The sequence below is a fragment of the Ailuropoda melanoleuca genome, chromosome 16, assembly GCF_002007445.2.
Source record: "Ailuropoda melanoleuca isolate Jingjing chromosome 16, ASM200744v2, whole genome shotgun sequence".
In the NCBI taxonomy this organism is placed as follows: domain Eukaryota; kingdom Metazoa; phylum Chordata; class Mammalia; order Carnivora; family Ursidae; genus Ailuropoda; species Ailuropoda melanoleuca.
Window position 1 is genome coordinate 24,272,175 of NC_048233.1, and position 12,258 is coordinate 24,284,432.

Below are 12,258 nucleotides of genomic sequence, written 5' to 3' on the forward strand. Positions count from 1 at the left end.
TAACGCCGGGATCACGCCCTGAGCCGAAGGCAGACGCTTAACCGCTGTGCCACCCAGGCGCCCCTAAGAGTTTATTTTTTTTAAAGATTTTATTTATTTTTGCGAGAGAGCACGCGCGCACGCAGCGGGGGAGGGCAGAGGGAGAAGCAGACTCCCAGCTGAGCAGGGAGCCCGATGCGGGACTCACTCCCAGGACCCTGGGATCATGACCTGAGCCGAAGACAGATGCTTAACTGACACTGAGCCATCCAGGCGCCTGAGTCTCTAAGAGTTTAAAGAAAACTTAAGAACTGTCAAATATGACAAAGTTGAATTGCAGAGAAACCAATCCAAGTATACAGCATCTAAGAGTGATAGAAAAAGATCTTTCAAATGTCCCTTTGTAGTAAAAAAAAAAAAAAAAAAAAAAAAAAGCCCTTTTTAGTAAAGAAAAGGAAGTAAACAGAGGCCAGAAACATAAAGATTCACCAAAATTTCCAAGGAGTCAAGCACTGGATGGATTCAAGCAGGACCGACCCTGAGGGCATCCATCCATATCTGATAACCTGGATACTGAGTTTGAATATGTCCCCCCCACACACAAAGGAAAGGAAACAAAGCCTGAATCCCAAGCAAGACAGATTGCTGATTAGAGACCCTGCCTTAGAACCAGGAATCCTCAGAGGAGACGTCCAGAATAATAAGCCAGGAAAAGATATGGCCCACAGAAGAACAAAAGGGTACCTGGCTTAGCCTTAGCTTGGTCAAAGCCAAAAAAAGGGAGAAGAATTATCCTGAGCTCCTATATACAAAGACAAGCCCACTTTCACTTAAGATATGGGACTAGAATTCCCACTAATAAAGGGGCCTCAACGGCCCCAAGCCAAACACATTGTTTAAGATGGTTACAAAAAATAAAGCAACCCAAAGTGCCTCACAGGAGCAAATGAAATTTTCTCTGGATTAAACATAACCCTCAGAGGAATTACACATATAAAGTTCCAAAGAATCTAAGTTCATAATACTTTTTTTAATTACTAAATATCTAAGTAAACGCATTCTCATGGACTCCATAAGAGTAGCAAACTTCAAACTGCAAGTGTCCCCTATCACAAAACAGCTGTATCCTAGATAAAGAACCTAACTTAAGTACATTCCTGGGCTCACAGAAAACAAGGACTCCAAAACCCCATCTTCCAACTACCAAAAAAAGAAAGAAAGAAAAAAAAAAAGTAAGCTGAAACCACATCAGAACTCTAAGCTTCAAGGCAACATGATAAGGTTTTCTGAAGGTAAATGCCAATACTAGCAACTCAGAGATGAAGTCTGTTCTAAGCAAGTGTCAAATTCAGGGAGCTAAACCTGAGACTCCTGCCTTCAGACAGATGTAAGAGAAGAAAGCATCATGGTCTCAGGCTAGCAGCGACCCCTGGCAATAGGCCAATGTAATCACAAATACTGTAAGAAGGAAAACATGCCCAAGTTCAACCCCCATGTCTGAAGTCAAAAACATAAGAGCTCAAAACCAACAGTCGAATATTTATAGCCCATTATTCATAATGGGCCAAAACTGGAAGGGACCAAGATGTCCTTCAATAGATGAATGGATACACTGCTGTACATCCAACAATGGGCTGCTATTCAGTGATAAAAAGAAATGAGCTAGCAGGTTACAAAAGGACATACAAGAACATAAAATGTGAATTGCTAAATGAAAGAAGCCAGTCTGCAAAAACTATATAAACATTACCATACAACGTTCTGGAGAAGGCAAAACTGTAGAGACAGTAAAAAGACCAGCAGTTGCCAGGACGCAGGGGTTCACAAGGGAAGGACAAACAGGCGGAGCACAGAGGATTCTTAGGGCAGTGAAACTATTCTGTATGATACTGTTTGTGACATTAAGCATTTGTCAAAACCCCTAGAATTGTACAACACAAATAATGAAACCTAAAGTAAACTATGGATTTTAGTTAATAGTAATGTACCAATATTGGCTTATTGAGTATAACAAATGTATCACATTAATGCAAGATGTTCATAATATGAAAATGGGGAGAGTATATGGTAATTCACTGCACTTGGTCCACAATTTTTCTCCAAACCTAAAACTGCTCTAAAAATAAAGTCTACTAAAAAAAAGATATGAGCTCATAATCAAAGATGACCAAATATATAAGGCAACAGCACCATGAGTGAGACTCATAAGAAATTCCCAAATACTCCTGATCTGTTATTATTATACATAGTATATAAAATAGCCATATGGAATCACAAAAATTAGCAAGCAACAAAAAATGATCAAAAAATGGCCAAAAAGATTGTTTTAAAAATCAAATTGCAGGTATGAAAAAATATAATGACTGAAATTAAAAAGTCAGTAAGTAAACTGCAGATAAGACATATTTAAAGAGAGACTCATATGAGTCTAAAGAAATTACTCAAATTCAGCACAAAGTCCCAGGGATGGAAAACATAAAAAGGAAATTAGCAGACATTGAGGCAAGGTTTAACAATCAGTTTCAGAATTAAAGTACCACTCTGCAACAGACAGCAAATTTCCCAACAGCAGCTACAGAGCCTGAAGACATGAAATGTTATCATCAGAAGTGGAAGAAAATACCTTTCAACTGATAAAAGTTTTTGTTCCCAGTAAAAAAAATAATTTTAAATTTATAGGCATCAAATAAAGTAGCCTTAAAATGTGTCAACTACACTCAAATATAAAAAAAAAAAGTGAAGTGCAAGAAAACCAAACTAACAAATATAGCCTTAAAACATATAAAGTAAAAACTAATAAAACTACAGAGGAAAATGTATAAACCTACCATTGTCAACAACATTGAAAATGTCAACAAATCCCTCTCTCAACTATTGATACATCAAGAAAACAAAAATAGTAGTAAGTAGACAAATGATTCAAACACAAGAAGCTTGACTTACTAGCTCCCTATGCAAGGAACCCAATACCTGTTCACACTCTTCTGAAGCCCACATAAACCATTTACAAACCCTGATGGTATATAATAGGCCAAAAAGCAAGTCTCAATAAATTTTAGAGAACTGATGGCATCATAACCACATTCTCTTGCCACAAGTTAATTAATTAAGACTTCAAAACAAAAAGGGATAAATTTTGTCTAGACATTTGGAAATTTAAGAACTCACTTCCAAGTAATTCTGGGAGAAAGATGAAATCATAATGGAAATTTTAAAATATCTAATATTGAACAATAATATAAAAGGCATTTGTCAAATTTGTGGAATGCAGTTCTTTAGAAGGAAATTATACCATTAAATTTTTCAAAAGTCAGAAAAGTGTGTCAACATAAAAGGTTAGAGTAGAATAAATACAATAAAATAAGCCCAGAAGTTCAACAAAGCCAAAAATAGAGTCATTAAAAAGCATGAGTGAAATATGTGCAATGCTGGTAAGATGATACATGCATGACATTATATGTTTGTCAAAATGCACAGAAGTATATAACACAAATAGTGAAATCTAAAGGGTCAAAATAAGAAAGTTAACACAAGTAAACAATATCAAGAATAAAAAAGGGGTCTTGGGGCACCTGGACGGTACAGTTAAGCGTCCAACTCTTGGTTTCTGCTCAGGTAGTGATCTCAGGGTGGTGGGATCCAGCCCCAAATTGGGCTCTGAGCTCAGCATGGAGTCTGCTTGGGACTCTCTCTCCCTCCACCCCTCCCCCGCTAAAATAAATAAATAAATAAATCTTAAAAAAAAAAAAGAGGGGATCCTGAAGCTGCAGAGATAGCAGAAATTTTAAAAGATAATGAAAGAATATGAATAAATGTATGCCAATAAATTTGAAAACTAAAGCATATGGCTAGAAAAATACACAGAAAATTGACCTAAAATAAAAATTTGAATGAATTTACGACCATTAAAAAAAATTGAATCAGTAGTTAAAATCTTCCCACAAACTAAATACAAGGCCCGGGCAGATTTACAGATACATTTTATCAAACATTCACAGAAACATATCTAAACACATGCAAAGAAAGGGGAAGATCCTGCAACTCATTTTATTATGAAGTTAGTCTAACCTTGTTACCAACACTTGACAGGAACAACATAAGAAAGGAAATTTACAGGCCAATCTCACTGACAACATAGATGTAAAATCCTAAACAAAATATTAGCAAACTGGATCTAGAAATGGAAAAATTATCAACAAGATAAATGTATTTTAGAATATAGGGTTACTCTGGTAGAAGCTCTATTTATGATTCTTGTTAACAAAATTAGATTAAGGGGGGATGGGTGAAATAAGTGATGGGGATTAAGAATGAGCACTGGGTGATGTATGGATGTTGAATCACTATGTTGTACACCTGAAACTAATATTACACTGTATGCTAACCAACTGGAATTTAAATAAAAACTTTTTAAAAATTAGCAAATTAAGATTAAAGAAAAATAACAATCTTGATAGATGTATAAACTGTGTTTAATTAAAGTCAATAACCTTTCATGGTAAAAATTAGCAACCTAGGAATAGAAGGGACTTCCACAATTGATAAAGGGTATCTAAAAACACAAATGAACAATAAACATTATGTTCAATAGTGAAATATTAAAATCATTCCCTTTAAAATCTGAAGCAAGACAAGGCTATCCATGACCACCACATCTATTCAACATTATACTGGAAATTTTTTACCAATACAACAAAGAAGAAAAAATGAAATAATAAATGAAAAGATTGGACTCAAGCTTGAACTATAGCATCACCATGACTTGAAGTCAAAAATATGTTTATCTTTGGTAGTAGGTATACATGAATCGGTAGGACCTAACTAACTTGCCCATATAAGATTTAGCTTAATCTAAAATGGAAAGGAAGTGAAATGGCCAATAAGCATATGAAAATATGCTCGACCTCATGAGTAATCCTGCAAATGACAACAGAGGAAATATGTCAATTCACCCAATTATCAAAAATGGAAAAGTAAGAAAATTAGCCGTCATGAGGATATGGGGCTACAGAACTCTCATATAATGCTCAGGGAGTATCACTTCGTCTTCAGAAAACAACTAGCATTATTTGGTAAAAGTAAACATTCCACATGTTTTACACCTAAGTATATATCCTGAAGAATCTCTCTTTTTTTATTGTTTTATTTGAGGATAGTTGACACACAATGCTATATTAGTTTCAAGTACACAACACAGTGATTCTACTTCTCTATACGTTATGGTACCAAGGGCAGCTACCATCTGTCACACCACACTGTCATTGACTATCTTCTCTGTACTGTGACTTTTATTCCTGTGACTTATTCCTCCATAACCAGAAACCTGTATCTTCTTTTCCTCTTCATCCAGTTTGCTTATCCTCACTACCCTAGCCTCTGGCAACCATTATTTGTTTTCAGTATTCATAGGTCTGACTCTGCTTTTTGTTTATTCATTGATTTTTGTTTTTTTTTTAGATTCCACATATGAGTGAAATCATACGGCATTTATCTTTCTCAGTCTGACTTAATTCACTGAACATGATACCCTCTAGGTCCATCCATGCTGTTGCAAATGGCACGATCTCATCCTTTTTTATGGCTGCATAATATTCGTGTGTGTGTGTGTGTGTGCGCGCGCGCGCATGTGTGTGTGCAAAAACGTGCATACACACATTTTCCTTATTCATCTATCAGTGGACACTTAAGTTGCTTCCACATCATGGCTATTGTAAATAATACTACAATAAACATAGGGGAGCATATATCTTTCTGAAATGTTTTCATTTTCTTAGGGTAAATACCTACTGGTGTAATTATTTGATCATATGGTATTTTTTGTTTTCATTTCTTAAGGAAACTCCATACTATTTTCCACAGTGGCTCTATCAATTCACATTGCCACCAACAGTACACAGGGGCTCCTTTTTCTTCACATCCTTGCCAACACTTGTTATTTCCTATCTTTGATTTTTAGCTATTCTGACATGTGGAAGATGGCATCTCATTGTGGTTTTGATCTGCATTTTCCTGATGATGAATGATGTTGAGCATCTTATGATGTTAGGTCATCTGTATGTCTTCTTTGGAAAAATGTCTGTTTAGGTCCTCTGTCCATTTTTTAATTGGACTATTTGGTTTTTTTGGTGCTGAGTTAAGTTCTTTACGTATTTTGGATATTAACCTCTTATCAGATATACCATTTGCAAAAACTTCTCCCATACAGTAGGTTGCCTTTTTGTTTGTTAATGGGTTCCTTTGCTGTGTAAAAGCTTTTTAATTTGCTGTAGTCCCAATAGATTATTTTTGCTTTTGTTTCCCTTGCCTTAAAAGACATATCTAGGAAAAAAAAATGTTGCTACAGTGATGTCAAAGAAATTACTGCCTGTATTTTCCTCTACGATTTTAATATATTCAGATCTCACATTTAAGTCTTTAATCTGAAGAGTCTCTTAAACATATGAATCAGACGGATACAAAAGTTTTTAAAGCGTATGGCTTTTGGTAGCAAATTTTCTTTAAAAACACTAGCACTGCAAAGAATGAAAATGTCCACCAACAGTTAACTAGATAAACATGTGCCTAAAATGTAATACACATTCTCTAACATATATTAGAAAAAATGAATGAGTTGCGGCTACACATCAGCAAGGAGGGAGGGCAAAAATATATCTAAAACAGACTAAATGGAATATTTTTCATGTTTTTCATGTTTTAGAACTACAAAGACATGTGGCAAAAACCATTAAGAAAAGCACGGAAATTAACATAAGCTCACGATAATGGTCTCTTCCAGCATACAGGGAGGGATCGCAGGGACTTCTTACTAGTAATATTCTATTTCTTAAGCTATGTGTTCATTTCAATAGAATGTGCTATCTCAAGAGTTACTGAATTCGCCATCACAGAAGTTTAAAGAAACATCTCACTCACATGGGCTGTTTAGAAAGAAAATAAGTATCACACAGGAAATGGACTTGATACCCCTATGAGTATATTTTAACTCTAACATTTCGTAATTCCCTACCCATCATAGTAAACAGCGCAATATGTTGTGCATAAAAACCAATAATAATGATAACAAACAGCCGTTGACTACTGACTTTGGCAAACACTGTCAGTTGCTAACCAATAGCCTTTCTTTGTTCTTCCTTGAGAGCAGATTTCAATTTTGTTCTACTATCTACCCTTTCCCCATGTAATTCAGGGGAGGGTATCCTAGAGCTTGAGGGTCATCCTTTACTTAGTCTAAATTAATCTTATAATCCATTGGTTTAAAACATGTGGCCCTGCTTTGGTCAAGGAGGCATGAGATAGAATCTACTAAGGGATGCCTGGAAGAGATGTCCTTGCTCCTACACAGGAGACGCAGAAATGCATAAAAAGGCATAGATACTTTTCGTGTGGTTATGCAGAGATGTAATGTCCAGGATGCTGCTGCCATGATGCAACCATGAAAAGATCAGTCTCAAAATTAAGTCTACTGGTCCACAGTGAGAAAATGAATTAATTAAAGCTGGAGCCTTACTCTTGACTTCTTGGTAAATAACATATCGCCTTCTTGTTTATATTTTCCCACTGAAGTTGTATTAACTGACATGCCATGTGCACAGTTTGCTCATTTGATCTTCCTAGTACTGTCATGAGCTAAGTACCATTATCATGTCCACTGAATGAATATTAAAAAAAAAACAAAAAACAAAACAGGGAATTAAAATAAGTTGCCCAAAGTCACACATATACTTAGTTAAATCCTAAGTTATCTGATGTCAAAACTCATGCTCTTAATGCCCTATCCATTCGAGGCCATTGTTCTGTGGCTGGAAGGGCTGAGAAGAAAATCCTGAGAGACATGAGTGTTCCATTATCTAGCCACCTGCTTTGCAGGTGTGAGTGAGTGGCGGTGGAGCCTCAGCGTTGGCCGCAGCCGAAGCAGATTCTTGACTTCTGGATCATGGCTATGATTGTTTGACCTTGAAATCAATAGTCTCGTGGCAGCCTCCAAACTGTACTCCTCCAGACTTTCCAAAAACTTAATTCCTTGTATTAAATCACTTCCGACTTCAAGTACCTAAAATTATCACCATTTTGTGAACTGATAAATCCTGTACTCAACAAATAATAAATAAATTCCAGCTTCACTGACTTACATTCAGCTCAAGTATCTAGAAAAACAAATTTATAACCCACGTGGAATACAGTTTTATTTTTAAGGTATCCCCAATCAGACAACTTATTCATCTTCTTTCTTACATCAATACAAATTGCTTATTAAACTGCTTAGGGGATGCCATGGATATACACTGACAGAGGCTCTTTCTCCACTTCGCTCAGAACCACAGACGAGTGACTAACAGCCTTCATGGAACATCTCACCTATACTCTCACGTGATTTTTTTGCAAACTTTCACAAAGAGCATAATGTGTTTTCCTATGGTTTAGAGTTGTTCTTTATTTTTAAAAATGCAATGTTCTAAAAGGGGAAGCAACATTATGCATTCTCTAGAAGACGTGCACAGTATGTATCTGCAAAAGAGGTATTCCAACCTCTTTTATGCTTGTGAAAGCATAATACATCTCTTAACATCTTTAAATATTACATCAGAAAGTGCAATCGTACATTAACAAGTCTGGAACTTATCCTCAGAAAGACCTGGGTTCAAATCTCAGTTGGGTCACATAGGGCTGCTTGATAGTGAGGAGATCCTTGGGTTTTCTGAGTTTCAGTTGATTCGTCCTTAGAAATGTGATCTTTCTAACTCTCTCCAAAGTTTGTTGTAACATTTAAAAAGAGATACCATGTATGAAAACGTCTGCTATAAAACGACGTATAGCAAGTACTACGTAAATGTTAAATGTCCTCTTATTTCTTAAATATGCTGTGGAAGAACTCTATGTCAACAACAACAAAAGAGCTGGTCATGAAACAAATTTATATGGAGCAGGAATTCTACATTCCAATAACTTAGATTATAAAATCACAGAAAAAAAAGTTGCTAAAAGAGTAAGTCAAAAAATTTTGTGCAGATTAGTGATAAGTAGTCCTGAGACAAGGAAGAAGTAGTAAGCCACCAGACGAATTTCCCTTTAGGACTTTTCCACATTTTGAGGACTGAAATCATCTCCTATTCTGCCTTCACCCTTCACTACACAATATTTGGGGTATTCCAACAAACAAAAAAGCTGGGGTAGGTAAACCCCTCTAAATAGTCTACATTCCTGCAGATTAAAAGACAACTAAATAAAACACTAGACAGGAATTTAGGAAACAATATGTTAACAATTAGGATATTGGCATTGGTCTGCCAAGTATTACAGCTAAAACATGGCTTTAAAAACTTTAAATGGTTATTTAGTATTTAGTGAAATGTGAAAACAACAACTAATTAACCCACCAAAAACTAAAGCCTATATAACAGAAGACCGTCTTACTACTCTTTAGAGTAGACACAGATTTTTGGTATTTTCATGCTGGCATTAAAGCATATTGTTCCATTTAGCTATTTTTATATATTGTATAAGGGTAAGCCATAAAGAAAGAAATGATTCATAGGTTAGCAATAAATAGCCACAGTGAATGGTAACAACAAAAATTCACCTCTTTACAGGTCTATCCTTAGGACCCATGAGACCCACAAGAATTAACCAAAATATAGGCTTATGGAGTTAATTGATTTGGCAAATGAAAATTGTATGCTCAGTTACTCAGAACAAAAATTTTTTTATGAATAATTTTGGCTATAGGGCATATGATTAAAAGATATTGTTTGGATTATTTCAAAATATATCTTGAAAACGAACCTCAATTGGCTCTTCACCACCTTTTACTTGACTTTCACCCATTTCTCCATTCTCATAGCTGCTGCTCTTCTCAACCCATAACTCAGATTTTTCTACAGTTAGTCGAAGCTGGTCTAGATCTGCCTTGATTTGCTTGTAGTTATCTACATCTTGATTGGACACCAGCAATTGCACCTGGAAACAGAAGAATTTGAACCTCAATTTACTTATGGAACTCCCTTCAGTCCTATTTCGTTGATGTCAAAAAATCTCAAGTCTCTTAACAAATTGTTTCAGTTGAAGTTTAATATTTCTAGAATATTTATGGATATTTTAGATGTATATTGACTATGAAAACTCACCTTGAAGTATCTCTGAATACTACCTAATATATTCATATGTTATAAAGAATTATATATTTTTTAAAAAGCAAGCCCTAGGGGTGCCTGGGTGGCTCAGTCGTTAAGCGTCTGCCTTTGGCTCAGGTCACGATCCCAGGGTCCTGGGACCAAGCCCCGCATCAGGCTCCCTGCTCCGCTGGGAGCCTGCTTCTTCCCCTCCCACTCTCCCTGCTTGTGTTCCCTCTCTCACTGGCCGTCTCTCTCTCTCTGCCAAATAAATAAATAAAATCTTAAAAAAAAAAAAAAGCCCTAGCAAAGCACTAAAGAGTAATTAAAAATAAAAGATACCTTAACTCTATTTTCATTGCTAAAGTTAATTTTTCCTGAGACTCTATCTATTTGAAAAGAGGTAGAAATACAGAAATAAGTGGAAGAAAATTCTGAAATGGTCTAAACCTCATGTTATAAACTTTTATTTTATGTATTACATGACATATACAAATAATGCATAATTGCATCTATTTGTATAATTACTCTTGTAATTATTTTGCATTTTAATATATTCTTATAAAACTTCTTAATGAAGATCAATGCTTTATTAAATACAATAAATATTAGTGAAATACATATGTAAGCACTTAGGTATTATTCGCTACTAGTCCCAAGAGCGATGTCATTCAAATGACAAAGAAAAAGATCCAAAACAGTTACTTTCTCTTGTATTTATACATTTTCAATGACAAAATATTTATTTCAGTGCTACTGCTTGTCCTATCCAACTTTATCAGTAAAATCTGGGGTCAAAATAATAGCAGTGGCAACAGAATTCCCAATATGGTATTATCCCCCAGTGCCACCCTAAATCTTCATGCCTGTCATTTACATTAAAGATATTAACTGAAAATCATTCGTGGGGAACTCTTTCTAAAATAGATCATTTCTTGGCTTAAGACAAGGCCACGTCTGTCTTTAAAAACAGAAAGTGTCTCTAGGATAAGCCACACAGTCTCATTAACCCTACAACCGTGAAGCCAGGTCAGATGTTATAAACAACATTTTCGGAGCTTCTGCTACGGCACCATTGAGGGCTCCTCAATCTTACCTGTTTAAATGCCTGTAAAACTTCCGCTCTCTGGCTGAAGTGCTTGAATAGTAGTTGCAGGGCTCCTGATAGCAAAGGAGGGTAGTCATGCATGATCAGATGAATGAGGACCCGTAAAAAGGTCCTGCCTCCTTCATCATCAAGTTGAACTGGATTTTTCTCCTTTCTATAAAACCAAAAATAATTCTAAAATAACTTATATTGACAAAAAATGTATTCATAAGTGGTTAAAATTGTATATACATTCTCAGTTATATCACTTTCCCCCAAAAAATTAGAAAGTAAAAAGGAAGATCATTTTACTTTTTTTCCCCTCTTGTAACTGAAAACAAAGCACAAAAAAAAACCCAAAAAACAAAAAACAAAAGCCCATGTTTGTCCACGAAAGCAGGGATGCCCAACCATCCCCATTTGTCCAAGGCTGAGGGGGGTTCCCAAGATGGAGGACTTTTTGGCTTGCACTGCGAAAGCACCAGGCAAAGCAGGATGAGTTGCTCACCTAAACATAGACAAAAGCTAGGATCTAAAAACTGATCAAAAAAAATCTCACCTCTAGTATTGAGAAGAGATACGAGGATGGATGTCCAGCAACAACTAACTCTCCCCAGAGCCCTAGAGACCTCTCCACAACAGGTATGAGCGGCAAGGAAGGATAAGGGCACACGCGCATGTGCACTCACACACGCGCAAGCGTGTGCACAAAACCATCACCGGAGTTGTTCTCTGTGTTTTGGTATATTCAGACTCTGGGCAAGACTGCACTGGATAAGAGATCCTTTTTTTTTTTTTTTTGGAAGTTTAGTAAGCTTTTATTTATTATTATTATTATGTTCAACTAGCCAACACATAACACATCATTAGTTTTTGATGTAGTGTTCAGCAATTCATTAGCTGCATATAACACCCAGTGCTCATCCCGACATGTGCCCTCCTTAATACCCATCACCCAGTTACCCCATCTCCCCACCCCCTTCCCCCTTCTGTAACCCTCAGTTTGTTTTAAGGTGAAAAACTACACACTGATTTATTGTCTCTTCCCGGGAATAATGAAATACTTAAATAGGAAAACACAACAAT

The 12,258-nt window shown here is 36.0% G+C and overlaps 1 protein-coding gene across 1 annotated transcript in view; it reads right to left on the reverse strand.

Annotated features, from left to right (window-relative positions):
* The window catches only part of ITPR2 (inositol 1,4,5-trisphosphate receptor type 2), a 494,278-nt gene that overhangs the window by 285,172 nt on the left and 196,848 nt on the right, over positions 1-12,258 (reverse strand). The window contains 2 exon segments of the mRNA XM_034646080.1: positions 9,760-9,933; positions 11,182-11,347. Of these exon segments, the coding sequence (XP_034501971.1) occupies positions 9,760-9,933; positions 11,182-11,347 (340 nt within the window).